The 27392-nt window shown below is 37.6% G+C and overlaps 1 protein-coding gene across 1 annotated transcript in view; it reads left to right on the top strand.

Moving 5' to 3' along the window:
• The window catches only part of LOC140211642 (terminal uridylyltransferase 7-like), a 69468-nt gene that overhangs the window by 34843 nt on the left and 7233 nt on the right, over nucleotides 1-27392 (top strand). Inside the window, exons 10-28 of the mRNA XM_072281615.1 lie at nucleotides 227-346; nucleotides 1351-1464; nucleotides 1558-1732; nucleotides 4115-5382; nucleotides 5583-5733; nucleotides 9997-10083; nucleotides 10974-11077; nucleotides 11899-11956; nucleotides 12812-12915; nucleotides 13212-13301; nucleotides 14467-14580; nucleotides 16807-16884; nucleotides 17044-17221; nucleotides 18844-18891; nucleotides 18980-19071; nucleotides 21166-21281; nucleotides 24273-24619; nucleotides 26340-26419; nucleotides 26583-26613. Of these exons, the coding sequence (XP_072137716.1) occupies nucleotides 227-346; nucleotides 1351-1464; nucleotides 1558-1732; nucleotides 4115-5382; nucleotides 5583-5733; nucleotides 9997-10083; nucleotides 10974-11077; nucleotides 11899-11956; nucleotides 12812-12915; nucleotides 13212-13301; nucleotides 14467-14580; nucleotides 16807-16884; nucleotides 17044-17221; nucleotides 18844-18891; nucleotides 18980-19071; nucleotides 21166-21281; nucleotides 24273-24619; nucleotides 26340-26419; nucleotides 26583-26613 (3355 nt within the window). The remainder of the gene's footprint in view (nucleotides 1-226; nucleotides 347-1350; nucleotides 1465-1557; nucleotides 1733-4114; nucleotides 5383-5582; nucleotides 5734-9996; nucleotides 10084-10973; nucleotides 11078-11898; nucleotides 11957-12811; nucleotides 12916-13211; nucleotides 13302-14466; nucleotides 14581-16806; nucleotides 16885-17043; nucleotides 17222-18843; nucleotides 18892-18979; nucleotides 19072-21165; nucleotides 21282-24272; nucleotides 24620-26339; nucleotides 26420-26582; nucleotides 26614-27392) is intronic.

Below are 27392 nucleotides of genomic sequence, written 5' to 3'. Positions count from 1 at the left end.
GTTTCGGCTAGGGTTGCAGGGATTTATAAAGCTCTACCTATAATGATGAAAGTTGAAGAAATAATTGAAGAATAGTTGTTTTACAAGGTCACATGTAAAAAGAACATGGAACTTTCAAAGAACAGCTCAGACATGGTGGGCTAAACAGGTGCCTTCTCTGCACTTTGATTTTTATGATAACTTAGGAACTTAATAAAAAATCAAACCAACTTCTTAATGTTTTCAGCTTTGTCATCTTGATTGCCCCGAGGAAGGAGGGATACCACCCTATGCTTTTGCTTTGATGGTAATATTCTTTCTTCAACAAAGGACAGAATGTGTGCTACCTGTGTATCTTGGATTATGGGTAAGATATCTGCTTGAATTTTATTATTTCCTATTTGCTCCTCTGGTACTTGTTTACTTACTGCCTGTTACACTGTTGGCGTTTAGGGCAGCAATGAAGTTCTCCATCAATGAAGGTCCTGACTGACGTTTGCCACTCCAACATAGAATGATTCTCCATTGCTGTTTCGGTTACAGTTTTGTTTGACCGGTCAGGGTTGTTATTCCTGAGCTGAACCCCCAAACCTGAGAGACTAGTGGAACACTCTTAGTCTAGCCTCTACCTTTGACCTGTTCTGCATAGATGTCCATAACCAACAGCCAAAGCATAAAGCCCTGACTCCAACAACATAGCTCTCCGGATCATTGAGGCACACAAACATTAAAAATCACAAGGTTCTGGTCCTCTTGGAGGATTGCTTCCCTGGTGAATCAACATAATTACAAGAAACATTTGATATGTGGAAATAGGTGCTATATTAATGTCTAATTTGCTTCATTTTATCTTCTATTTAAAGAGTACTATATAAATATATTTTCATCTGCTGGCTGGTGGCGCAAAGGCATCAGCGCTGGACTCTGGAGCAAAGGCTCCCGAGTTCGAATCCAAGTCGAGCCACCTCCCGAGCACACTTTCCATCCGTGCTGGGTTGAGCGTCGAGCTAGCCACTCGACCTCGTTAAAAAAAAAAAGGGTCGGGTCAGGAACGTTCATATCGTGACCCGGTTAATCCAAAAGGAGACCAATCCTGAATCCACACACCAGACAAGAATGGCTGACTATTTGGTGTGACACACTAAAAACCAACCTGTAAAAGACTTCATTTTTAAAAACGCTTTGATTAAAGTTGAGGTCTTGCCAAAATGTTCATCAGGGCAATCCAGCCTGTGCTTTTTAAGAAAAAAAACCTGGTCCTGTATGGTGCATTAAAATTTGGACATTCATTATAATTGTTGGTAAGGTTTTTGGAAAGTAGAAGCACCATAATAATTATTTAATAGAAATTGTTTATCTTTTTTTTTAAAGATTGAAGGATTTTTGATGGATAACTTGACCGACTTCTATCTTAAAGGAGTAGAAAACAATGAGGTTATCTGGGCATATAAATCGAGTGAGAATGATGTTTCATATGAAGGGAAGGTATGTTTCTCTAGCGTAAATGGATTTCATTAATTCTATCCTGGCAAACAATCAAATTGTTGACTATTTTATCACACATATTCCCTTTTGTAGGTTCCACTTGTCTTTGATCAACAAAGTTCTCTACCTGTAGGACAGCTGTGGTTTGAACTACTTCGATTTTATGCAATTGAATTTACAGTGACTTACTTCGTTATTAATATACGAATCGGAGAACCACTTTCTCGAGAAGCTAAAGACTGGCCCAACAGGAGAATTGCCGTGGAAGGTCTGCATAGAAATACAAATTTTGAAATACTTTATGAGCCTAGTCGTAGTTCTTCCTTCACATCATTACCTGTTCCCAGCTGTCCCACACAAATGGAATTGGCAGGGAATGTAAATTTCTTGTACTGTTAGATGGCTTTCAGACATGTCTGTGAAAGCAAAGAAATTATTAATTATATAACATGTGTTTCTGTAAATTGTTGCTCTGTACAAAAGAATAGTTTGGATGGTACTTTTAATGTATGTTACTGTGAGTGCCATCTATCTCAAGTGGCATTGACAAAATAGTGGTGAGTTGTGCTTTAAAAAATAAACAGATAAATGAAGTGTAGTCTAGTCCTAATTCTGAGTACTCCAGGTGTGAGTAGAAGTGCACCATTTGGAGCTCTAACTCTTCTGTGATTAAGAAGATAGCTAATCTCATAATTACCTTTTTCCCCTGTGTGCCCAGTCCCTTACTTATCAGAAACCTGCTAAATGTAGATTTAAAATTAAAATATAACCTACTGTTCACTTAAAATAAATCTCTGCATATGGGACCTCTGTGGAGGCAGAGGCTTGAGGTAAGGACTCTTTACTCCCATAATCCGTCTGATCAGAGGCTAGTTGACATTCGGTCCTGAGCCAATTGTGCTTGCCTATTCAAGGCAGTCAGTGGTTGACACCTCTTGTTACATGTAGTAATTACATTGAAAATAGTGGGAATTAGGGGGCATGATTAGTATGTATTTCTAGACCTGTATATTATGTTGGTTTTGCTAAAGACTGGCATGAGCAGCTTTGAATGGAGGAATTGTGTTCAGAAGTTCATTTATTGTCCAAGTATACAACTCTGAAATTCTTCTTCTCCAGATAGCCACAAAACCAAGAAAGGAAACAACAGCAGCATGATTATCAACTCCCAAATCCCTCCTCCCCCACAAAAAAAATACAGAGCAGGCACATCGACCCCCCCAAATCCCCCTCCTCCCTACACACAAAGTTCAAAGTAAATTTATTATCAAAGTACATACATATATGTCACCATATACGTTCCTGAGATTCTTTTGTGCATTCACAGTAAATACAAAAACACACAGTAGAATCAGTTAAAAACTGCACACAAAGAAAGACTGACAACGAATGTGCAAAAGACAACATATTGTGCAAATACAAAAGGAGGAAAAATAAAAATAATAAGTAAGTACCAAATATTGAGAACATGAGTTGTGGACTCCTTGACAGTGAGACCATAGGTTGTTGAATCAGTTCAGTGTTGGGGTGAGTGAAGTTATCCATTCTGATTCAGGAGTCTGATGGTTGAGGTGTATGACCCATGGCTCCTGCACCTCATTTCTGATGGCAAAAGTGAGAAGAGAGCGTGCCCTGATGGTGGAAGTCCTTGATGATGGATGCTGCTGTTCTGATGTAGCGCTTCTTGAGGATGCACTCAGTGGTGGGGAGAGCTTTACCTGTGATGGACTGAGCTGTTAATTGTAGGTTTTCCTTCCAAGGGCATTGGTGTTTCCATACCAGGCCATGATGTAACCAGTCGGTATACTCTCCACCATGCATCTATCAAAGTTTGTCAGAGTTTTAGATGACACGCCAAATCTTTGCAAACTCCTAAGGTAGTGGCACTCCCATGCCATCTTTGTAATGCTGCACCCAGGATAGGTCCTCTGAAATGATCCTCTCCAGCTCTGATCCCTCCAGGATTGGCTTATGGACCTTCAGTTTCTCTGTCCTATAATCAATATTCATCTCTTTGCTAGTGTTGAGTGAGAGGTGGTGGTTGTGGCACCACTCGGCTAGATGTTTAATCTCCTTCCAATGTGCTGATTCATCACCGCCTTTGATTCAGCCAATACCAATGATGTTGTCAGCAAACTTAAGTATGGCATTGAAGTTGTACTTAGTTAGCCTCATCGTCATAAGTATAATGCAATTAGAGCAGAAGGCTAAGAACATAGCCTTGAGGTGCACCTGTGTTGGTGGTAATTGTGGAGGAGATGTTGACAATGCAAATTGATGGGTGTCTAAGTGTAGAAATCAAAGATCCAGTTGCAGGAGGAGCATTGAGGCCTAGGTTTTGGAGCTTATTGATAAGTTTTATTTAGCGTTGAACGCAGAGCTGTAGTGCAAACAGGGTCCTTGGCAAGATACCCATCTAAGCTTTTCATATTTACCTGTGTTTGGCTCATATCCCTCTAAGGAGAAATATTCAATTAATACCTTGCCCATCTTCTGTCGCACAGCGCATAGAGGTCCAATTTGGACTTTGAGGGGGTTTTTTTTCCCCTACCTAAATGTAATAACCTCAGTCTACAAAAAACTTATTTAAAGTTGTACAATGGACACAGTGTTATTTTATGAAAAATTGTAATTGTGTACTTTTCTCCAGATCCATATGCTGTAAAGAGGAATGTTGCACGAACCTTAAGTAGCCAAATGGTATTTGACTATTTCATTCATTGTTTGCGAGCAACATACAAGTACTTTGCAATACCTCGATACAAATCAGCAAGATTCAACAAAAAAAACAATGAGAAAATTGTTTCTAAAGCAGAGTCTGCTTTTATGGCACAGCAGCAGGATTTGCTTGACTGTTGTACTTCAGTGGTGAAGCTGCCAGAAATGACAACTGCCAGTTCAGCAGAACTTCCTAATGGAGAATGGCAACGGATCCATGATGGTGCTCCATGTAATGATAGTGAAAAACTACCTTCTAAAAATTCCTACAGAAACTCCGAAACATTACAAGAGTGTGAGGGTGAAAGCATCACAGAGGAGGAAATGATATCTGAAATGCAAAAGTTCAGAATTACTGGAGATGACTTATCGGAGGGTGATGAAAATCAATCCGAAACTGAAGGTAAAGATGGTAATGAACTCTTGGAAAGTGCAAATCATAAAGAACTGTTTAATATATCTGAACAACAGAAAGACGATTCAACACTTGCGGGCAGGATACTAAGTGAAGATAGATTTGCACAATCATTAGAAGCAGATAATGAGATCTCCAGTGATGATGAAATTGGGTCTTGTGTGAACCACATGATTTGTTACAGAGATCACCTTAATTCAGAAAGTCTTTCAGACTCCGAGAATTTTCTGAATTCTCAGAATATTGAAGGTGCTGATGTTGACATTGAAGATTCTAATCAACTAGAAATGAAAGTTGATGAAGTCACATTAAATGAAGTTAGAGAAAGCTCTGACAGTACCGAGGAACTGCATGGTTTCCCTAAAAAGGCAATGCAGCATGAGAAAAGGACTTTAAACAGGAATGAAGAGGATGAGGAGGAAGATGACATCGATATTGATGAATTGGATCTAAATATCACACCTCGAGCTCATCTTGACAGTCTTACAGCTGAAGAGGAATTTGTGACTATATCAACAGAGTCTAGTGAGGAAGATAATCAGTCTGAAGAAGATGAAATAATTGAATTGCGAAACTGGAAAGAACATGTACTTAAAAGTCATAGTGATGTGACTTCTCAAGCAAACAAACATGCTCCAAGCAAGATTCAAAAGCAGGAAGCTCAAAATGAAAAACACAGGGAAGTTACTGTTGGAAAGACTGACCCTACCTTGCATCGATGTGAATCACAGATCGAGGACAACATGCTTTATGTATTCAGTAAATTGTCCTTTACAAAGGGAAAGGTAATGGCATCTATAGATTTTTATTGTTCTCAAAACTGCTGCATTTTAATCACACTTGAAATTAATCACATCAGAGGAGTTAGAACATGGAAAATAATTTGGATAAACCTTCACCATTTGGTTAAGCTTACTGTAATCTGTGCTGAAGTAGAAGTATAAAATAATTGTCTAAAAAAAACTGTCAACTTTCTCCTAAATAGGCATCCATAATTGTTTGTAGCTTATGCAAGCGAGAAGGCCACTTAAAGTATGATTGTCCAGAAGACTTCAAAAAAGTTGATCTTGATCCGTTGCCACAAATGACACCAAAATTTCTGGAAGAACTTAACAAAGTTTGTATCCAGTGTTTCTGTAAGTATATAATATTTTGTTTATTCCCTTCGTTTTGAAATATTTTCCAAATTTTAAAAATCAAATCGTCGTTTAAAAAACATTCCATTTTAAAGTTGTGCACCATCATTTTTGTTGTACTATCATCATCCTGTAACAGTTCTACTTTATTGTGGATAAATAATTCACGGAAGTAATCTTCATATTTTAAGTTGTGTCACAATTTTGTGTTTGAAAAGCATTCTCTTGTTTTATTTCTCGTACAGTAGGAAGCCATCAAGTCCATACCACACTCAGAATAATCCCAGTCCCCTGTTTACTTCCCTCTTTCTTTCAACTTTCCCCTTAACCTCTTTTCTACCCCTGCAACCACAACTCCTGCCCACCCCACATCTCCTATTATCCATCTTCACTGGGGCATTTTAACTAACAGCCATTTCATCTAGAGATATGGGAGGAAACTAGAGCAGCCAGCAGACAGCCAGTGGTCTAAGGATGAATGTGCAAACACCATAGGTTGGAATTGAACCTGGGTTGCCAGAGCTGGAGGCAAGTTTACTGTGCTGCTGTGCTATCAAAATGTTGTTACCCTCCTTCAAAATAAGCCAGTATTAACTCTGAACTGAACGACCATCTCCTATTGAATAACAATTGTATAATTCTATGGCCAAAGTACAGTCCTCACAGGTTGTCTATTGTATGTAAGATCTTTTAATTTCATAGTGCCATTTAGCCTTCTGGATTGGCTTTGTATATCTGTTCAAATTGAGCATACTAATTTTATTTAAGAGAAAAAAAACTTGTACTGAAAAGTTCAGACTTTTGAACAGAATATAATATCCTAGGTAAAATACAAAGTCTGTCTAATAAATGAAGGTTAACTGAAGAGCTATATTGAAAAGCAATAAACAACATTAAGTATAACTATGAATTAAATTTTATATCAGTTATGGTGATGATACTTAAAGCGCTTGTCATGATGTGTGTTAGGCATCATCTCTGGCATTGTGATTTGCATATTTAACCTTGAAATTCCAGGAGCAGCTGCCGGGGGTAACTTGCATTTTCTGAGGTAAGCTATAACTGTTCACCAAACGACTGCACTAAAATCAATCCAATGTGTCAACAAGTGTCTAGATTTGACAGAGAAAAATAATGAGATTAATGCTTTCAAAAGGAAGTGAATTTTTAATGGCATTATAATTGATACTTAAAATAATTCCTCTTTGGCCTTATTAAAAACAACATTTTATTAGAATTGTGTATAATTGTCAATTTTTATTTTGTCTCTGTTTTTCCACAAACAATCTTGCTTATGGTAATTGTATAAAGTAATTTAAATATTGTGGATTGGACAGATTATTTCAGCAATTAACTACTTCATAGTGTTAAATGCAACAAAAGCATCCATATAGTTTGACAAAATCTGGTGTGATAATTCTTTAGTTAAGTGGTCTTGCTGTCTCTTCCCTGCCCACTGATACCATGGAGGAGGCCCTGCACTGGATCAAACATTCCATTAAAGCAAGCTGTAGAGATAAGGGAATACACAAATAGGTAGACCTACTCTGCAAGTAGATTAAAGACTTGAGAGTTTTACATGTTAGTAGTTAGGAAGGATGTGGAAGCATTGGAAAGAGTACAGAGGAGATTTACCAGGATGCTGCCTGGTTTAGAGAGTATGCATTATGATCAGAGATTAAGGGAGCTAGGGCTTTACTCTTTGGAGAGAAGGAGGATGAGAGGAGACATGATAGAGGTGTACAAGATAATAAGAGGAATAGATAGAGTGGATAGCCAGCGCCTCTTCCCCAGGGCACCAGTGCTCAATACAAGAGGACATGGCTTTAAGGTAAGGGGTGGGAAGTCAAGGGGGATATTAGAGGAAGGTTTTTTACTCAGAGAATGGTTGGTGCGTGGAATGCACTGCCTGAGTCAGTGGTGGAGGCAGATACACTCGTGAAGTTTAAGAGACTACTAGACAGGTATATGGAGGGATCTAAGGTGGGGGCTTATATAGGAGGCAGGGTTTGAGGGTCGGCACAACATTGTGGGCTGAAGGGCCTGTACTGTGCTGTACTATTCTATGTTCTATGTTTTAAGTTGGAGAGGACTTTGCATGCATGGATGTTGAAAAAAGTTGAGTCCAAAAGTGGAAGTGAAATGATGAGTGACATGAGGAATATGCGATGTTAGCTGCTATAGAAAGTGGCACGATAAAGATTATAGCTATGAATGTAGATAGTCAGGTTTGCATAGATGGAGATGTTTTAGGAAGATAGGAGAGCATCGAGTTTACTGCAAACAAGGCATGGGATGGTGATTTAAATCAGGAGTGCAAAGAATCATTCAATATAATGCTAGAGATGGATATATCTGTGGCAAAATCAGAATGCAGTGGGCAAGCAGTAGGTCAGAATGATTTAACAGCGTGATGCAGTTTTAAAGGCCACTGGAGTGGAGAAGTGATTAGGGTGCATTATCAACTTGATTATTTTGATTGGAGTAAGCAAGTGAAAGTACAAACTGACACTTTCCCCAAATAAGGGGAAAATGGTCTCTCCCACCCATTCCCCTTAATAAAATTTCAGTCATAGTTTAAAAAAAAAATGCAAAGTTCTAGATTGCAAGGGAATGTGTTCGATGTAAATATAGCGAGGGATGTTTATCTTTATCAACAGTTGATGGAAACATTTGTACATCCTGTGATTAGACTAGGAAGTTTCACAAGTGAGAAGAATTGGTTTGTTGTTAAGGACATAACAAAAAGTATCTCCACTGGACAATACCTAGAGCCAAAAGTCCTACTCAAAAAGTTACGTGATGCTGGGAATGGTAAATAAGTTAATGAACCTGATGTTGATAAATCCTTGGAACTACCTGATTTACCTAAGATATTTGAAAGAAGTAGCTAGAGATAGAGGATTCTTTGGTTATCACACTCCAGAATTCAGTAGATTCTGGGACGCTTGCAAATTGGAAAGTAGCAAGTGCAATCATTTCATTTTTTATAAAATAAGTGGAAAAAATGGGGAACCATTGGCTTGATAATGGTGGTTGGGAAAATATTAGTATTGATAATAATGGATATGCTATCATGCAGAAAATAATAGTGTCTAAGCAGAACCGATGTGCTCTTTCTGCTCCCATTAGCTATTGACCTGAATCTTTGCTTTCAGAATGGCTTTGCTCTGTAGTATACTGTCAGAAAAACAACACTCTTGTTAATCTAGTATTGCAGGTTCACCAGGTTGTAATGCTGCTACGGGTATAAGCTGCACTCAAAATATTGAACAGTATACTACAGCAACAAGCCCTTCAGGCCAATATGTCAGCACTGACCATGATGCCAATTTAAACTAACTCTGTATGTGATCTGTATCCCTTTGTTTCCTGCTTGTTGATGTGCCTATCTAAATGGTTCTTAAATGTTGTGGTCATAAAGCTTCCATAACTACCTGTGGCTGTGTTTGAGACACCAGTTACTCTGTATATTAAAAAAAAACACAAACCAAAAAAATACAGTATTTGTATTTTCTCCCCTTTACCTTAAAAGGATGCTGTCTAGTATTTGACATTTCCATCCTGGGGAAAAGATTCTATCTTACCCTGTCTTTGCCTCTCATGATCTTATATACTTTGATCAGGTCACCCTTCAGCCTCTGATGCTCCAGACAAAACAATCTAAGTTTAACTGACTTCTCCTTACCGCTAATATTCTATAATCCAAGAAACATCCTGGTGAAATTCTGTGCATTCTCTGAAGCCTCTGCATTCTTCCTGTAATGAGACAATCAGAGCTGCACACAAAATTCCAAATGTGGCTTAACTGAAGTTTTGTATTCCTTTTCTCATCATTGAAAATGAGTTGATCCCTAGCTTGACTGTGTGTTAGAAATGGTCATCAATCAACCTCACGTGTTTTAGTTATAATTTTGCTTTATGAATGGGATGAACTTTATCAGCACCCTAAAACGTAAAGGAATAAGAACTTTATCCAAACAACATCTGTGCATTACAAGATCATAGTGACGATCATGATTTGTGAAAAATAATTAAAAGATCTTTGTTTTTATAAGTTGTTTCATTTGCCAAGCAAGACTGTCATTGGTTAAACATAATTTCCTCCCCAAAATAAGAAGTCTAAGTGTTGATAGAACAATTGGATGTTTCAGAGGTATCAGGCGTGTAATGCGCCTTTAATTGATAACCTGGAAGTTGAAAGATATTTCTCAAGGCATCAAATAATTAACTGAAACTAAATTTCTTCCTTTTTCATCGCAGCTGACTTTTCTCCAGATCGTCTGGAAATTCAAGCACGTGAGCATATTCTCGTGGATCTGCAGTCGTTTATCAGGAGGGAACTTAATGGTATCATTTGTTTTATTCATTTATTCACAAAGTACTATATATGAGGCAAATAGTGTAATGCAAGCAAATTTCATCAGCAAATGTTTTGGTTGGTGGACTGGAATTTGGAGGCCTGATTCAGATAAGTTTGAATTATCCTTCAGAAAATATTAGGTAAAGCTGGAAAATATTATGAAATATAACATTTAATGATATACCAGGAATCATAGTATTTGCTACAGTATAAACGTGTGATCTCATGAAAACTGTCAACCTTTTTAAAGACAACTGCTGATAATTTTCTTGGCCCTTCTTTCTGGCTACTGACTCAAAGAGGAACGTTCAAAGCTCATTTCCATAAAGCACATTGTTTTGAATGCTGTAGGGCAACCCAACACACATTTGTCTTCGAACTCTGACGTTGAGACTGATTGAAATGCAAAAATCTGGTGGTTTGTAGTCTGGATGTACTCCAGGACTCTCAGCAAAGAGGAAAATGAGGACACAATCATCCTATAAGTACCTGGTCATAGAGTGCATATAGCATCTACAAAAAGCTTTTCTGCTTATAAAGATGGCTACATCTGACCTGTTCCTTTTGAAAACTGTGCCTTTCCATTTTTCCAAGTTCCCTTGATGAATGAGCTTACAAATTTGGTCCATGCATATATTCTGAAGATGAGAATCCTTTCTTAGAATAAGACCTAGAAATTGACTTTCAATCAAATAAAGTTCAGTTGAATTGTATTATTGAAGTGTGTTTATACTATTTAAAAGCAATGGTTGATGAGTTTTGCTGAAAGCAGAAACTGTCCTCATTGTTTTGCATTATGTTTGACATTGTACAAATAGAGTTTACTCTCAGTTTTTCAAGTATTATGAAAAATTTAGTGCAGTTTATTATTTTACAGCTAAGGCAAAACTCTGCTTGTTTGGGTCTTCCAAGAATGGGTTTGGTTTTAGGCAAAGTGATCTTGACATTTGTATGACGTTTGAAGACTGGGAAACAGCAGAGGTATGTTTATTACTGGTTTTCTTAAATTAAAAGTGTACTTATAATAGTTGCCTTGCTGAAAAGTTCTAATTCCCTGTTAATGTTAAATTTTATCCTTTTTAAAGTTGAATTTCATTGATCTATTCCAAAATTTTAAACTCTAGTATATCATCTTGAACGTTTGTATCTTCCAAAGAGAACAAGTCAAGCTTCACAAACTTTGCTCAGAATTGATTTCTCACCATAAGGATAATGAAATTCAATGTGATGCCTCCCAAAGATGGATTGTGTTGGCCCTGGAGTTAATTGGCCAGAAATTTAGACAGTTTTGATGGGTTATGACCAGAGCATTGGCCAATAGCGTTATTATATTTGGCTTTGTATTTTATTCTGCTAGTGTAACTTGAAATTTTTGTTTTATATATTGTACTGCAGTGAAGCATTATCCAAAATATTCATAAGCTCTTTCTTTGTATGTGCATGATGGGTAGGTGTCTATTTTAGATTTTGATTTCATGCTCTGTACTAATTACATTTACATCACAAAGCCAATTACCTGAATTGCTTTGCATTTTCTCATTATTTGTTTTGGCTCATTAGCTGGTTGTATCTATAAAAAAAAATGCATCTTCTAAGAAGGTTATTAATTGAGTCTTTTACAACTTGCATGACTCCTCATAGCTCTTAATCCCTAATTTTGAACGTCTGAGTACCGTGTTATTAAGTTATGAAATGAAATTTAAGAACATTAGCAAACTGAAAACTGATTTTGTTTAATAATGATGTATGTAGATTTTCAGCATCTGCAGATTTTCTTGTGTTTATTGTTTAATATCTTGCAGGGATTAAATTGTATCAAGATCATTGAGAATTTGGCAAGAGTGCTCAGAAAGAATCCAGGTATTACACCTCCTGTCAATATCACTTAAAATGCTGTTTTCAATAAGCAAAGTTTATTCATCCATGTGAAAGAGTTTGATATTAGAAAGTGAAATGTCTTTCATTTCACTGTAGCTAAATTTCTGTAGTTCAAGTAGAGTCTTGTCGGGTAATGAGAACAAATCTACTTTCACTTTGTTCCCCCAAATTGTATTGGAATGGGGCCAGAATCTCCATCTTAAATATATTAATGCAGAAATTGTTCATCAAATATTCTGTTCAAAACAAAAATAAAGGAATGAAACAATTAAAGAAATGCCTTCATAAAATGTTCTTATTGCTGTTAATGCTTGGCATTGTTCTTTAAATTTGAACTTGTCAATATGCTCATTACTTTTAACTCTGGCACATTATTCCGAACGTTACTGTCTTCCAAACTGAATAGCCCAGCTTCTTTAAGCTCTCTAAACCCAGTCCCCTCACTGTAAAGTCTCAATACTATTAACTTGTTTGTATGTTGCCTCTAAACAATTTGTAGTTTAGCTTTCTAAAAGCATGCATCTTGCCAAAGTATGTCATTCGATAGGTAGAATGATCCTAGCCAATTACGGATTCTACTTGCATGTTCATCTGCAACCAGGAATCTCATCTCAGTCTATTGTATTTACCCATCACGGATACTCTTGTGAACTAGGCTAGTTGGTTACTGTAGGTGCTACTTATTTTCTGCACTGTGTTCTGTATAGTTCTAATATCTCCGTGCTTTTCATCAGTTTTAAATCACTCTTAGCTTTTTGGTACCTTATCATTTATGATCATAATCACTTTGAATGCCTTTTTGATATTGTAATCTCTAATTCCATTTTGTAACCCTAGATTTAAAGAACATTTTGCCCATTACAACTGCCAAAGTTCCAATTGTTAAGTTTCTCCATGTAAGAAGTGGCCTTGAAGGAGACATCAGTTTGTATAACATTCTGGTAAGAAATGTGACATTTCACGTACATGCATCATTAATTAAGATTATTATATAGTCCCTTAAAGGTTTAAATGCTTTATTTTTGTACATTTGAGGTTTGGATATATTTGTCAAAGACCATTAAATTAAAATAGATTTGTGATTTTAATCATTTTCACCATTGGCATTATTTTAAGACCAACCAAGTTTGTGCATCTTTGTAGAATGTGGTTCATATTTACTATGTTTGAGGCAATCTTAATTGATTGCAGTCTCATTAATTTGACTGAACAAAGCAAATGTATGTTCTTTCTGCAGGCCTTGCACAACACTGGACTGTTAGATTGTTATGCAGCAATTGATCCAAGGGTGAAATATATAGGCTATACCATGAAGGTTTTTGCCAAGGTAACTTTTTTTTTGCATATCAGAACTGATTAAAATTTTGTGTGGTTTTAAAGATGGAGTTTTTAGGCTTTATATCATTTAACGTGTCTGTGCTTTAAAGACTTTAAAATAGTTATCTCGTATAGTATTCTGAGTAAATATTTTAAGTCCAATGCAAAAAAAAATTTTAAAAACACAAAGTGTCAGTGATGAGGCCGAAGCATTTGGGTCGCTAATTAGCAGAAGGCTATGGTCTAACGACTGCAAGAGAAGTTCAAAGGCTGAGTAGTTGACTTACACTTGATTGAATATTGTCCGCTTATCATCCAGGGAAAATACTTAATTGGCTTGCAAAATATTAACTCGCTCATGCATATGATGGTTACAGTGTTCACAATCTGCAAAATGCTCTGTAGTTATTCACCTAGGCTACTGCGGCTTGCCAGAATCATGACCTGTCCACAGTACAAATTAGTACAATTTGTACTATTTAGTACAAATAATTTACTGGCATCATTTATTCAGTTCAAATAAAATGTGTCAACTCTATCATGGACAGTCCCAGGCTTGGCTGCAAATGGAGGAGTGTTGGGTATGGGGAGAAACCCCATCTGGTTAAAAACTCAGTGGTTCAGAAATGCCAACAGAAGCTCCAAAGATCTCATCCCTGGGAGAGGAAGGATACATTAAGAAGATGGGCTACTCCTGGGAAAACTTGGAAAGACTGGCCCAGGACAGAAGACTCTGGTGAGCTGCTGTTGGTGACCTATGCCCCAGTACGGGTGTTGGGCTTAAGAAGAAGAGCTGTGTTTCAGTGAGGAGGTCAAAGGATTTATGTGACTAATTATCAAGATGTTGTAGTTTAAGGACTGCAACAGGTTCCTGCTGCAAGCTTTCAACACAGAACTTTGACAACTCCTTTCCTCCCACAGATACTGCTCGACCCATCAACTTCCTTCACAAGTTTTTTTTGCTCCAGGTTCCAGCAACTGTAGTCTCTTGGGCCTCCATTAATAAATTCTGACCGTGCTAGTGATGCCCATATTCCATAAATATATAAGTGGAATCTGTGGACAGTTGAATTGCATATTGCCTGCAGGTCACCATTATATTTCTCTTGGAGCAACTGTTTTTGGTGTCAAAAAATGCATATAGTGTACAAGAAATCTTTTCTCATTTTAAACAGGTCTGTGATATTGGTGATGCATCAAGAGGCAGCCTATCATCATATGCATATACTTTAATGGCACTTTATTACCTACAGCAACGGAAGCCACCAGTAATTCCTGTCCTTCAAGAGGTACATATAAATGAACTTATTTTTGAAAGGAGCAATTTTGTGTTTGCGTTTTAGACATAATTTTTTGCTACAAGCTGTTGTATGGCGAATACACTTTGTTTATTGTAGGTGTCACTAGTGTTACTGTGTGAACATCTGTTGAATTTTTATACATTAGAGCAAAGCTGAATTATGTATGCAATTGGAATTAGGTAAACAATATGTACAGATTATTCTGGAAATACATAACAGCTTAGTCAGTTGAGAAAGAAGATGATATTTAAGGGGATAATATTTGAATAAAAGACACAAGTTGAATCTTAAGTAGGTACGAAGTCCAGAAAAAGTGGAGAAAGAATTGTGATGCAGTAGTTTGCAAGAGAGATTACCTAACAAAAGAAATGATAAAGCAAGTTAAAAGAAAATGCTAACGTGAAACAGAGAAATGTTGGAAGCAGGTAGTAAGCTTAGCAGCATTAAGAGAGAAGAAGAGTGAATATTTCAGGCCAATGACTGTTTTCCATAGATGCTGCCTGGCCTGCTGAGTTCCTCCAGCACTTTGTGCCTATCGCTTTGATTTCCTGCATCGACAAATTTTCTCTTGTTTGTACTTCTGTTAGGAAGCTGTTTTTCCAAGGTTGCATTCAGGTTTGGAAAAATATAGTAGACTTAGGGCTAGAGGTCGTCAGGATGAGAAGGCCATAGATTACTAAAGTTCTAGGTGAATGGGCTGTAATGGTAATTCTGTAAACTAGTGAAGGAGATAGTAAAACTGAGAGAATGAAATTGAGGCCATGGGGAAAGCTGGGTGGATGGAAGATAAATAGGAGACTCAGTTGATTTAAAACCATAGGACATAGGAGCAGAATTAGGCCATTTGGCCTATCAAGTCTGCTCCGCCATTCAATCATGGCTGATCCTTTTTTCTATCTCATCCTCAGCCCCGGTTCCCGGCCTTCTGCCCATAACCCTTGATACCATGTCCAATCAAGAACCTATCAATCTCTGCCTTAAATACACCCAATGACCTGCCCTCCACAGCTGCATGTGACAACAAATTTCACAAATTCACAAAGAATTTGCCCAAAGAAATTTCTCCACATCTCTGTTTTGAAAGGGAGCCCCTCGATCCTGAGGCTGTGCCCCTTGTCTGAGACTCTCCCACCATGGGAAACATCCTTTCTACATCCACTCTGTCTAGGCCTTTCAACAGTCGAAAGGTTTCAGTGAGATCTCTCTCTCCCCCCCTCCCCCATCCCTCCGACTTCCAGCGAGTACAGAGCCAGCGCCATCAAGCGTTCCTCATATGATAGCCCTTTCATTCCTGGAATCATCTTTGTGAACCTCCTCTGGACCCTCTCTAATGCCAGCACATCTTTTCTAAGATGAGGTGTCCAAAACTGTTCACAATACTCAAGGTGAGGCCTCACCAGTGCCTTATAAATCCTCAGCATCACGTCCCTGCTCTTGTCTTCTAGACCTCTCAAAATGAATGCCAACATGGCAACTGCCTTCCTCCCCACTGACTCAACCTGCAAGTCAACCTTCAGGGTGTTCTGCACAAGGACTCCCAAGTCCCTCTGCATCTCAGATTCCTGGATTTTCTCCCCGTTTAGAGAACAGTTCGCACATTTATTTCTACTACCAAAGTACGTGACTATGCATTTTCCAACATTGTATTTCATCTGCCACTTGCCCATTCTCTTAATCTGTCTTAAGTCCTCTGCATCCTTCCTGCTTCCTCAGCACTACTTTAATGGTAGATTTGATGAATGGCCAATCCCAGAATAGGAATGAGTCCATCTCTGGTTGTTCCCTCCTTAGCTATTTGAAAAGTGAAAATTAGAAGCAAAGTTGGTAAAATTTTCTATTTGGGACTAAAAGAGAAAACACTGTCAATACAGATGTAAGTGAAGGGCAGAATCTGAATAGGAGTGAAACAAAGAATGAAAGACGGGTATCACTTGGACCCATAAAGATTCCAAAACAACCTTTTTGAAAAATGTGAAATAAGGAGGGAGCAGTAGGAGTGATGGGATTACCTGGTGATAGCTGACATGGGTCCAGTGGAACAAATAGTCTTGTCATGAGTACAAAAGAATATAGTTTGGATATCTGAAATTGTTTTCAGTAACTATCAGACCTGCTGCTCATAAAATATTAAGTCTAATGTAATAATGAATTCCTATTGGAAAACTCATTTTGTTCTATAGAATGATAACAATTAAATATTTCATTAATTTTCAGATATATCCTGGGATAAAAAAGCCAGAGCACTTTGTTGATGGTTGGAATGTGTATTATTTTGATAAATTGGATGAACTGGTGAGTCATCCTTAAAGCAGCCTTATATTTACAGAGTTCCTCTCTTCACTCAGTGATATCTGAAGTTTTTTTTTTGGCTGGGCTTATTGTTAAGTTCGTGTTCTAAGAAGCCATTGGATGGCTGAAAATTTATAGTGTCCTATTACTTTAAAATTGTAGAAAAATACGTGGCCAGACTATGGAAAGAATAAGGAGTCCCTTGGAGAGCTTTGGCTGGGACTTCTCAGATTCTACACGGAGGAGTTTGACTTTAAAGAACATGTCATTAGTATCAGGCGAAAGTCTCTGCTCACAACCTTTAAAAAGCAATGGACGTCCAAATATATTGTTATAGAAGGTAAGTCTTATAAGTATAATTTATTGTCATTTTGTGTGATTCCATAAGGGATTTTAATTAGACTAGTTGGTCAGAACTTTGATTAAAGACAGTTCATTGAGTAGCAGATGCACTGGAAAAAGTTAGGGATGATAATTTTATTCAAATGGCGCTGGGAAAATAAGTTTAAAAATAAGGTTATAATTTAATAGCTATTAACATTATTAACAATTATACTAAATGGAAATACTATTTCTAATGCACCATGGCAAATAAACACAATTTTGAAAAATAAATTATCTGCGTGCTGCCTTCTTGTTGGATTTATACCAAGCAATTCAATGTCAATCCCAGAACCAACAGTTGTTCTTCGTCCATCGTTGTCGTCGATGAAGACCTTGACACCATTATGATGATGATGGTGTCGAGACTAGCGCATGATTTGGATTTAAGTGAGGGAGCGTTGTGCAGCGTCAGCCTCACTCTCTCTTCCGAATTCCCATCTGGATCCAGTGGCAAGACAAGAGTCGAGACGACTGGAGATGGGACTAGGCGCAGTGGATAACCAGGACGTCGTCTGTGTTTTGTCCTGCTCTACACATTCCACAACGCTTGCAAAGACCACCTTCTTGACCGTTGGACCTTCCATTGGTCTCATCCGCTCAATACGCCGGAATCTGTCTTCACATGCTGGGATAGACAACTCCCTATCTCACCAAGGGTTTGAGACCCATTTGCTACCCTCACCTGTTTTAGCCGGCTTGTCGAAGCCGTTGCCCGGGGTGTGACCGCTGTCGCATGCAAACAGCTACGGGGAGCCACAGGTGAGAACTGAGTGCCAGGTGGGGACCAAAGGTGGACTAACTGCCTTGAAAAGGCCACGACATGTTCCGCCACCAGAGGTGCTACCCCTCCCTGACACCCCATACACCCCGAACCAACAGTAGAGTTGGATGGAGCACACTGCCTATGTTTACAAATACTGATCCACTGTGAAATTGAACCCAAGTGCAATTACAGCAGTAAGAGCTTCAGTTAGTTAGGGAATACACTAGTGCCGGAATTCACAATTTTTAGCCCTGAACACAACTGGTTTGCCGTTTTATGCAGGCTGGCAAAATAGTTCACTTACTGCAAAGTTGCTGCACCACATCCCCTCCTGTCTCACCAGTTAGATGCTGAAGTGGAGGTGGCACAGTGAGGTCACAGCAGTCAGATAAGCATGAAAGGGAAGGCTACAACATTACAAGCTTGTCCTGGGTAATAACTTCAAGATGGTGTTTCTTGGTTCTTGTAAAAATTTGAATTATCAATTTTGGATGGGACCCACCAGATGTGTTTCCTCCTCTTAGATGGGAATCTTGTTTGGCATAGGCTGGTTGGCCAAAGTACCTATTTCCTTGCTGTATCTGTCCGTCTGTCTCTCTCTCTCTCGACAGGTTTTTGTTGTTTTTGAGATGGGCTGTATATCGTTTAATTGCTGCTCTTTTGTTTTACTTTTCCATGAGTGCTAAGTAGTTTTGGCCTTTTCGCACAGTTTTGAACATGGATTGCATATAGATCTTCTAAAATCTAGAGGTAATTTTAATGATAAAGTCAAGTAGTTTTCTCAAAGTGTAATCAATAGATTTTGTTTGAATTAGATCCGTTTGACCTCAACCATAATCTTGGAGCTGGATTGTCCCGAAAGAGTAAGTTCCATTTTGCATTTCATCAAATTTATTTACACTAACAGTGATGTCTCTTTGATGTAAAAAAATTATTGTTTTGTTTTTTCAGTGACAAATTTTATCATGAAAGCTTTCATCAATGGGAGGAAAGTTTTTGGAACACCGATTAAGTGCATCCCAGTGCAATATCCTACGATTATGGTATGTTATATGTTTGTGTTTGATAGTTATATTTACTTTTTTGAACATCACCTGTTTTTGTAATGGAGTAAGTTTGTTCCATATTAATGAGATTTATCTAATTATAAGATAAAAGATTTCTATTTTAAATAGAATAATTAGTTATTTTTATTTTGGAAAAGATAAGCATTGGTTAATTCAATAAGTCATATTTTATTCCAAAAAGCAATTCTTTATACTCTCACTGCCTGTTCTTCAAGATCAATTGAAAAATGAAACAAACAAATCCAGGTCCAAAATTCCAGCTGTGTATTTATCATTAGCGTCAGAAGAAATGCAAAGGTCTGTAAGCTATTGAAAACCATCATGTGTATCCTTTTTTTGATTGATCAGCTTGGTTAACAAAATTGATCGTATCCCTTTTCCATAAGCACTATACAGTATTTGATTTAGTGGCCTTCCTTGGTAACCAAGTGCACAAATCTGCTAGACATTCCATTTCCCTTCTTATTTCTAATGTCCTAATTTTTAATTAGTGCCATCTGGTATGCCACCAGCCTTTCGCCATTGAGCAGCGAGAGACCAAGGAAGTGCAAAAGGCTAAGAGTATGGAGTTTAACCTCAGCAAGAGTTCAGCCTTAGAAGGGAAATCAGCCTTGAGGTACAGTTGGCCTAAAATGATACAGGGATTTGAGTAATATTTAAATCTGTGACATGTTTAAAGGGAAACAGTGTAGTCTAAATGTCGGACAACAGCTGACAGTTTTTTTTACATGAGAGCTCATGGGCGTTTGTGTTTCTAAATGTCTGCATGCTGGAAATGTCCCTTGCTGCTTATATTCAAGCTTAAGTCATCTTAGTTTTAGAAGTAATTGCCATCACTTCATTGCTGTCATGAAGATAAGTAAATCCTGATGCTGGTCAGAATCTAAGCAGTGACTTAATATTTGCAAGATAGACAGGAAGTTGGTCGTAATACTCAAATCCACCTGAATGTATTGAATTGCAATACATTTGAATGGTATTACACATTGGTAATCATGGCAACAACTCCAAGAATATCAAGCATCAGCATACCATAAAGCTTTTCTTAACACAGAGCCTATCTGATATGCAGGAAAATGTTTGAAATTTTCAGTTCATTTGTTAATTTATACAGTGGCATGCAAAAGTTTGGGCACCCCTGGTCAAAATTTCTTGTTACTATGTATAGCTAAGCGAGTAAAGGATGAACTGGTTTCAAAAAGGCATGAAGTTAAAGATGACACATTTATTTAATATTTTAGGCAAGAAAACTTTTATTTCCATCTTTTACAGTTTCAAAATAACAAAAAAGGAAAAGGGCCTGAAACAAAAGTTTGGGCACCCTGCATGGCAGTAGTTAGTAACACCCTTTTTGGCAAGTATCACAGCTTGTAAACGCTTTTTGTAGCCAGCTAAGAGTCTTTCAATTCTTGTTTGGGGGATTTTCGCCCATTCTTTCTTGCAAAAGGCTTCTAGTTCTGTGAGATTCTTAGGCCTTCTTGCATGCACTGTTCTTTTGAGGTCTATCCACAGATTCTCGATGATGTTTAGGTCAGGGGACTATGAGGGCCATGGCAGAACCTTCAGCTTGCGCCTCTTGAGGTAGTCCATTCCTGGATTTTGAGGTGTGTTTAGGTGCATTATCCTGTTGTAGAAGTCATCCTCTTTTCATCTTCTGCTTTTTTACAGACGGTGTGATGTTTGCTTTCAGAATTTGCTGGTATTTAATTGAATTCTTGCCAAAGGGGGTGTTACTAAGTACTGCCATGCAGGGTGCCCAAACTTTTGCTTCTGTCCCTTTTCCTTTTTTGTTATTTTGAAACTAAAAGATGGAAATAAAAGTTTTCTTGCTTAAAATATTAAAGAAATGTGTCATCTTTAACATTATGCCTTTTGGAAATCAGTTCAGCTTTTACTCACTTAGCTATTCACAGTAACATGAATTTTGACCGGGGTGCCCAAACTTTTGCATGCCACTGTAAATAGTTTCATTTTGGCCTTTACCAAAATCACTGTTAGGAAAAATATTTCCAGTTTTGCCGATGCTGTGACTGTTAGTATGTGTAACTGACTTTTTTTTATATATTCAAGGAGTATTTCTTTGATCCAGAAATCCTGACTGAGGGGAAGGGAGCTCCAAATGACAGATGCTGTAGAATTTGTGGAAAAATTGGACATTTTATGAAAGATTGTCCAATGCGGAGAGGGTAAGAGAAATAAGTTGTTTTACTTTACAGTGAAGCTGATTTTACTGCACATTTGTTATTAATGAATTCTTCAAAGTTCCACCTTAATTCATTTGATTTCAATTGTTATGTTTCAATGAATAATGGCTGATTTTAGAAATCAAAGAATTATGCAGCGAGAAAAAAAAATTACTGTTTGATCCATCATAGTTAATCCTGGTCACTGAATTCTCTCAGTACTTTCATTTTAAAAAGGAAAGTATTTGATATTTGTCAAGATTTTGAGCTTCCATTTAGAGCTTTCATTTAATGAACACATATTTTTGTGCTTCAATATATATTTAGCCATTCTCTTTTTTTTTTATGTTTATGACTTGAACATGTTGTATTACCAGCAAAAGAGATGTTCCTTAAAACATTTCTTTAAAAGAAAAATTCCTCAAATGTGGATAAGTACACAATTCATACCTCTGTTCTAAGTAGGCATTTATGGCTATTGAACATATTGTGTTGTAGTGATTGGAATGTTTAGTTGGATCATTGTTTAGGACAATTAAGAGTTAACAATACGAGTGGTGAATTGGAATTGAATACTAAGTGTAGCATGAATGGCATGTTTCCTTCACTTACGGGCATTGTGAATTCATTAAGATTCTTCCTGAATCCAATAGTTTCTTGTTTATTTTTACTGATTCCCTTTTTTTGATTTTCAGTTTTATTTAAACTAAATTCTTATCTTCAAAGCACCATGCTGTAATTTGAATTTGTGTACAGTGGATTATTATCCAGGTCTGAATTTACAGTGCAGTGAGCATAAAGCTGTACACCTATTTCCTACATTAATCCTGTCTCTTGTGTTCACAGTCCCTATTTCTCTAGTCTCTATTCATAACAGAAAGTCCCTTTCTTAGCATCATAGAGAATGCCATGAGCTAACTGAAAAGAAATAGACCCTTCATCCAATAGCTCTGGGATTATAATTGAGCACCCAGTTTCATTAGTGTGGCGCATGGCCAAGTGGTTAGGGCGTTGGGCTCACGATCTGAAGGCTGGGGCAGCGTGTTGTGTCTTTGAGCAAGTCACTTAACCATACACTGCTCCAGTCCACCCAGTAGAAAATGGGTACCGGCAAATGCTGGGGGTTAACCTCGCGATAGACTGGCGTCCTAGCCGGGGTAGGGGGTTGGGGGGGGGGGGGGGAGTCACTCTCAGTCACTTCACGCCACAGAAACCAGCATAAGCACCAGCCTGATGGGCCACAAGGCTCGGGACAGACTTTAACTTTAACAGTTTCATTAATCCTACACAAATTTCCAATTTCTTCACCTCGTATTCCCGTCAACTCGCTCCAGATTCTACTATTCATCGATGTACTAGGGACAATTTATTGTGACCTATTAACACACACATCTCTAGGATGTTGGAGAAACCCATGCAGTAACAGGTGGAAAGTGCAAACTCCACGCAGACAGCAGCAGAGGTCAGAGTTCATGGAACCTAAAATGTTGGATTTGTGATGCTGCAGCTCTACTAGCAGTGCCACCTTGATATTGCCATTTCTGTGACATCCTTTTAAAATTAATCAAAATTTGTATCCTAAGTTATTCCAGTTGTGCCCAGTTAGTGAAGCCTTACCAGAAGTAGTTAGAAAATAGACATTTAAAATTAAGTGTAAGAGCACAGGAAACTGGGACTGTAAATGAGTGAACTTCTAAAATCTGTTGCATTAGTAAATGATGCCAAATCAAAAGCAGTAGAGTTTAATTTTAGAGGGGTAGAAGTGGAGAACTTTTATCTAATATATTGAATTTTGGTTAGACTACATTTGAAGTGCTCTGTACAGAATAAGGAAGCCATGCTGCAGTTGTCCAGTACTTCGGTGAGACTGATTGCCTTACCCAAGGAGAAATGTTCTTGCCATAAAGGGAGTGTAATGTACTTGTACACATACGATAAATTTGATTTTGATTCCGGGGAAGGTGGATTTGCAGAGTGAGAAAGTAAGTTTAGAATGAATACAAGAAATCTAATTGAAACTTCTTATAGGAGCTTGTAAGAAGTGGAGTTTAGAATCCGTGATCACAGTCACAATAGGAGATAGACTGTTTGGTACTGAGGTAGGGGAAAATTACTTTATTCAGAAGGTGTGGATTTTTGAAATTCTTTGTCCAGAGGATTACGCAGGCCTATTTCAGATGATCATTCAAAACAAAGGTTGGTAGATTTTTGCAGATTGAAATAGTACAAATGCATTTAAGAAAATGAGGAATGTGAGGATAGTGCAGAAGAATGTTGCTAAGAGAGAAAATCAGTCATGGTCTTTATGAAAGGCTGAGTAGACTCATTGGGTCAGGTTGCCTACTCCTCTCATTTTTTATGTTATCTTAATAATTGATGAAGCTCTAGTGTAATTGCTTCAAATTGAATCTCAAAGTAAAAATTGGCAGCCTCTGCACTCAACATAGATATTTATATTTGCCTCTAAAAGTTTCTTATTCATTTGACTTTTAAAATAGTATCTTACAGTGGGAAAAAGATGATATCGGTCAAAGTGCCAGCAGAGATTTAAAAGTAAAAGGCATTTCAGCAAACTCCCAGAAAGTGTGTGATTCTATCTATTATAAACAAGTATTTTAAGAGAGGAGGAATAATCAAGACAAAATTACCGACATTGCTGAGAGTCAATAGAATAACTCCAGTGTCTGTTACAATTAAATTGTTATTCTGTGCCTCAGGGGAAGCTTATGAAAATGCAATTACAATTGCTGTTTAAAAGGTTCTTCACTCATATTCTTGCATATGGGATTAGCTAAGTGTTGCTGTCATAAGTAGTTTTTTCTTTACCCACTCAGTAAGAAGTTGAGGGGTTTTACCCATGTGATCTTGGTCCTGATAGCAGTTTCCAATCTTTGTGTTGCTCAAAGACAAAAGTCTACATTATCACCGATCTTGCAAAAGTAACTTTAATTCAATTGCCAAAAATAATTGCTTTGTAACTTTTTAAAAATTTAGCAGTAAAGCAAGACAACAGCAAAATATCGATGATCACAATACCCGTTTTATAAATGCTGGCAAATCGGAAAAACTCTTGGAAAAGGCAAGAAGAATGATCGAGAAAGATTCTCCAAAAAACGAAGTGCCAAAGTTGTATCGGCAAGGTTTAAAAGATTCTCCAGGAAAAGTAGAGATGTCAGAGATTCATACACCTAGGAAGTCAAAGGAAGAAAGAGCAGCAAATGAGATGCTCAGGGACAGAACTCCTAGGCAGTATCCCGAACAAAGGAAGAAACAGGAGGAGAGAATTTGTTTTATCTGTGGTAAAGAAGGCCACATCAAAAAGGAATGTCCTTGGCACAAAGGTATGCATACAATATTATTGTTTAAACATTGATGGGATTGTTTCTCAGCCTTGCGGAAAGGCCAGTAGTTTTGCTATTTTAAGGTACTAAGTGTACTTTCTCCAGTGCTTTTTGTCATTGAGATATAGGATTTTAACCCACTGATAATGAATATTTATCCAAGTCAGAATGATGTGTCTTGGAAGAGAATTCACTTGTGGCTGTGGCATTTATCTTTGTGTTTGCCATTTAGCACAATAGTAGGAACCCATAGTATGTTAGAAGATTGTCCTCAGTGAATATGGGACTCGCTCTTCAAAAAAATTGTGTATCACCCTTGTTTGGTCTGTCTTGCTATGGAACAGAATGTTGCCGCTGGAGTTTAGAAAATTAAACTGGTATTGAGTACAGTGCATCAATTGCTTCAGTAGACTTTGGAACGTTTTTGGAATGATGCCAGTGATCAGGATCAGTTTGACTTGGTATGTTTCTATCAAGTTTACTGTCCAGTTTGATGCCAGGTTTTATGTTTAATAGTAATCACTTCACAAAACTGACTTGCAAGAATGTTTCATTTTTCTGCATGTATACATAAATACTTGATCAAATATGGTAGATTTCCTTTCCCCATAAGTCATTAATGAGCTAAACAGGGTTTGTACAACAATCTGTCACTTTGACTGATGCTGTGTTTTTATTTCAAAGTTATTTAATTAACCCACATAAAATTAGAATGCCCATCTCTTTATTAGTTCCCCAGCCATATCGCAGCCACCACCCTGCGACCAGACATTGTCCTAGTGTCTGAGTTGACTAAGCAAGTGGTGCTGCTGGAGCTGACAGTCCCAAGGGAAGATCGCTTGGAAGAGGCCTTTGAAAGGAAGCTCTCCAAGTACGCAGGACTGGTCAGCAACTGTCAGCAGGCTGGATGGAGAGCGAGGTGTCTCCCAGTGGAGATTGGTTGTAGGGGATTCGTAGCCCGTTCCTTAGTTAGAGCCTTCAGCATTTTGGGCATTGAGGGAGAGAGGAAGAGGAGAGCCATCCGCAGTACCACCGATGCGCCAGAGAGGGCCTCAAGATGGCTGTGGCTCAAAAGAGGGGAGCCATGGAGTCATAAGTAGCTAGCCATCTGGACACAAGCTGGGGTCTGATCAGCCCCGTCTGGGTCACCTGCAGGAGGGTGTATGATGTTGAAAGACCCAAAACACCCGATGATTCCAGGAACATCACTGAAGATGTGTCCAGAAGCATCAATAGATGTATGTACAGAGTGATTCCATTGATGGCCAGATAACCGAAATACTGCACTGATAGGATTCAGTTAGATTACAATATGATTAAATACATTTCCATATTCATTTCTAAAGTCACATAATATAACATTGTTTTACTTATCAAACAATGGTAGATCTACATGAGTTTTGGGAAGTGTAGCCACTTTCCAAATGTTAGAAAAGATTGTAGCAGCTTGCTTGTATTTACACTGCCAGTGAAAGAGGTTACTTGGAGCACTGCAGTAATTCACTTTTAAGCAGGGTCACTGTTTCTGGAGAAAATAACACTGCCTCATTGATATTGGAGCATTGCTACGTGCCTTTCTTGAAATAATTTTCAAACCTATTTCAAACCTATTTATAAATGAGTATAGTCTTGTATTTGAGACTTTTTATCATGATGTCGTGTTGCAGAATTAACATCTTTGTATTCAATATTTGTCTGAGTTTGTTCTGCTTTGCTACAGGAGAAAAAAGTACCGAATTTGCTGTAAATGCATCCCCCTCAATATCTAACTTTGGAAATGAGAACACCAAAGGAAATGTGGTAAGCAACAGAGGAAACACTGGTAGTAGACTAATGCAAAAGTTATGTCGTCATTTGATACCAGATATTTGTGAGTTCAAAATTCTTAAGAAGGGAGAAGATTTGGTGAAGCTTAGAAAGAAAAACTTAACTGTCAATAACTTTTTTTTTACCTTCTTTGCAGAAGAAAAAACAGAAAGGAAATTCCCAATCAGGTTAGGACATTTCATTTTTAATACTAAGTGTATATACTTGTATCAACATGTGTAATACGATTATGTGCACCTTCAGTTACAGATCACTGGTCGCTGAATTTCATTATCAAGCAATTTCTTTCCTTTATTCCGGCTTCTTTAGTGTCAAAATGCTACAGATAGAGAATAATGTGAGAAAAAATTTGACAATTTCTATTTTGGCAAGAAAAATATGTACCTTAAATAAGCGCATTAGAAGTACATTATCTAAATAGAATAGACTTGTACAACTCAGATGTAGAGGGATTTGGATAGCCTGTTTCATGGCTTGAGAAAGCAGAGTATGTAGATGCAGTAAGCATGATGGAAAGTGAACAGAATGCTATTGTTAATTGCTGGGGAATTGAATACAAGAGTGGGGATGTTATGCTTTAACTATAGTGTTGGTAAAACTATATCTGGAATACTGTGTACAGTGTTGATTTTCTTATTTACAATAAGGTGTTAATGCATATGATTAAAACATGTAACATCCTGAGAAACCTTGGCAGAGTAGATGTGGACATTATTGTGCAAGAATGTAGAAGTGTGTGTCAAGTTAAAATAAAAGGGCATGAGTAATTAGCTTATTCATAATCAACAATTTATCTCATTCATACAGGCTGTGGATCTCTAGTCCTCACCCAAAACATTAACTTATCTTTCTCTTTCAGACTTTCAACTGGATAACTAACTTATATTCTTGGCTACTTTACAAAATTTAAATTATTTTGTTTTCCTTTTATTCATGTCTGTAAAGT

This window comes from Mobula birostris, chromosome 17, assembly GCF_030028105.1.
Source record: "Mobula birostris isolate sMobBir1 chromosome 17, sMobBir1.hap1, whole genome shotgun sequence".
In the NCBI taxonomy this organism is placed as follows: domain Eukaryota; kingdom Metazoa; phylum Chordata; class Chondrichthyes; order Myliobatiformes; family Myliobatidae; genus Mobula; species Mobula birostris.
The sequence above is the reverse complement of the archived record's forward strand: the minus strand, read 5'-3'. Positions and strand labels throughout refer to the sequence as shown.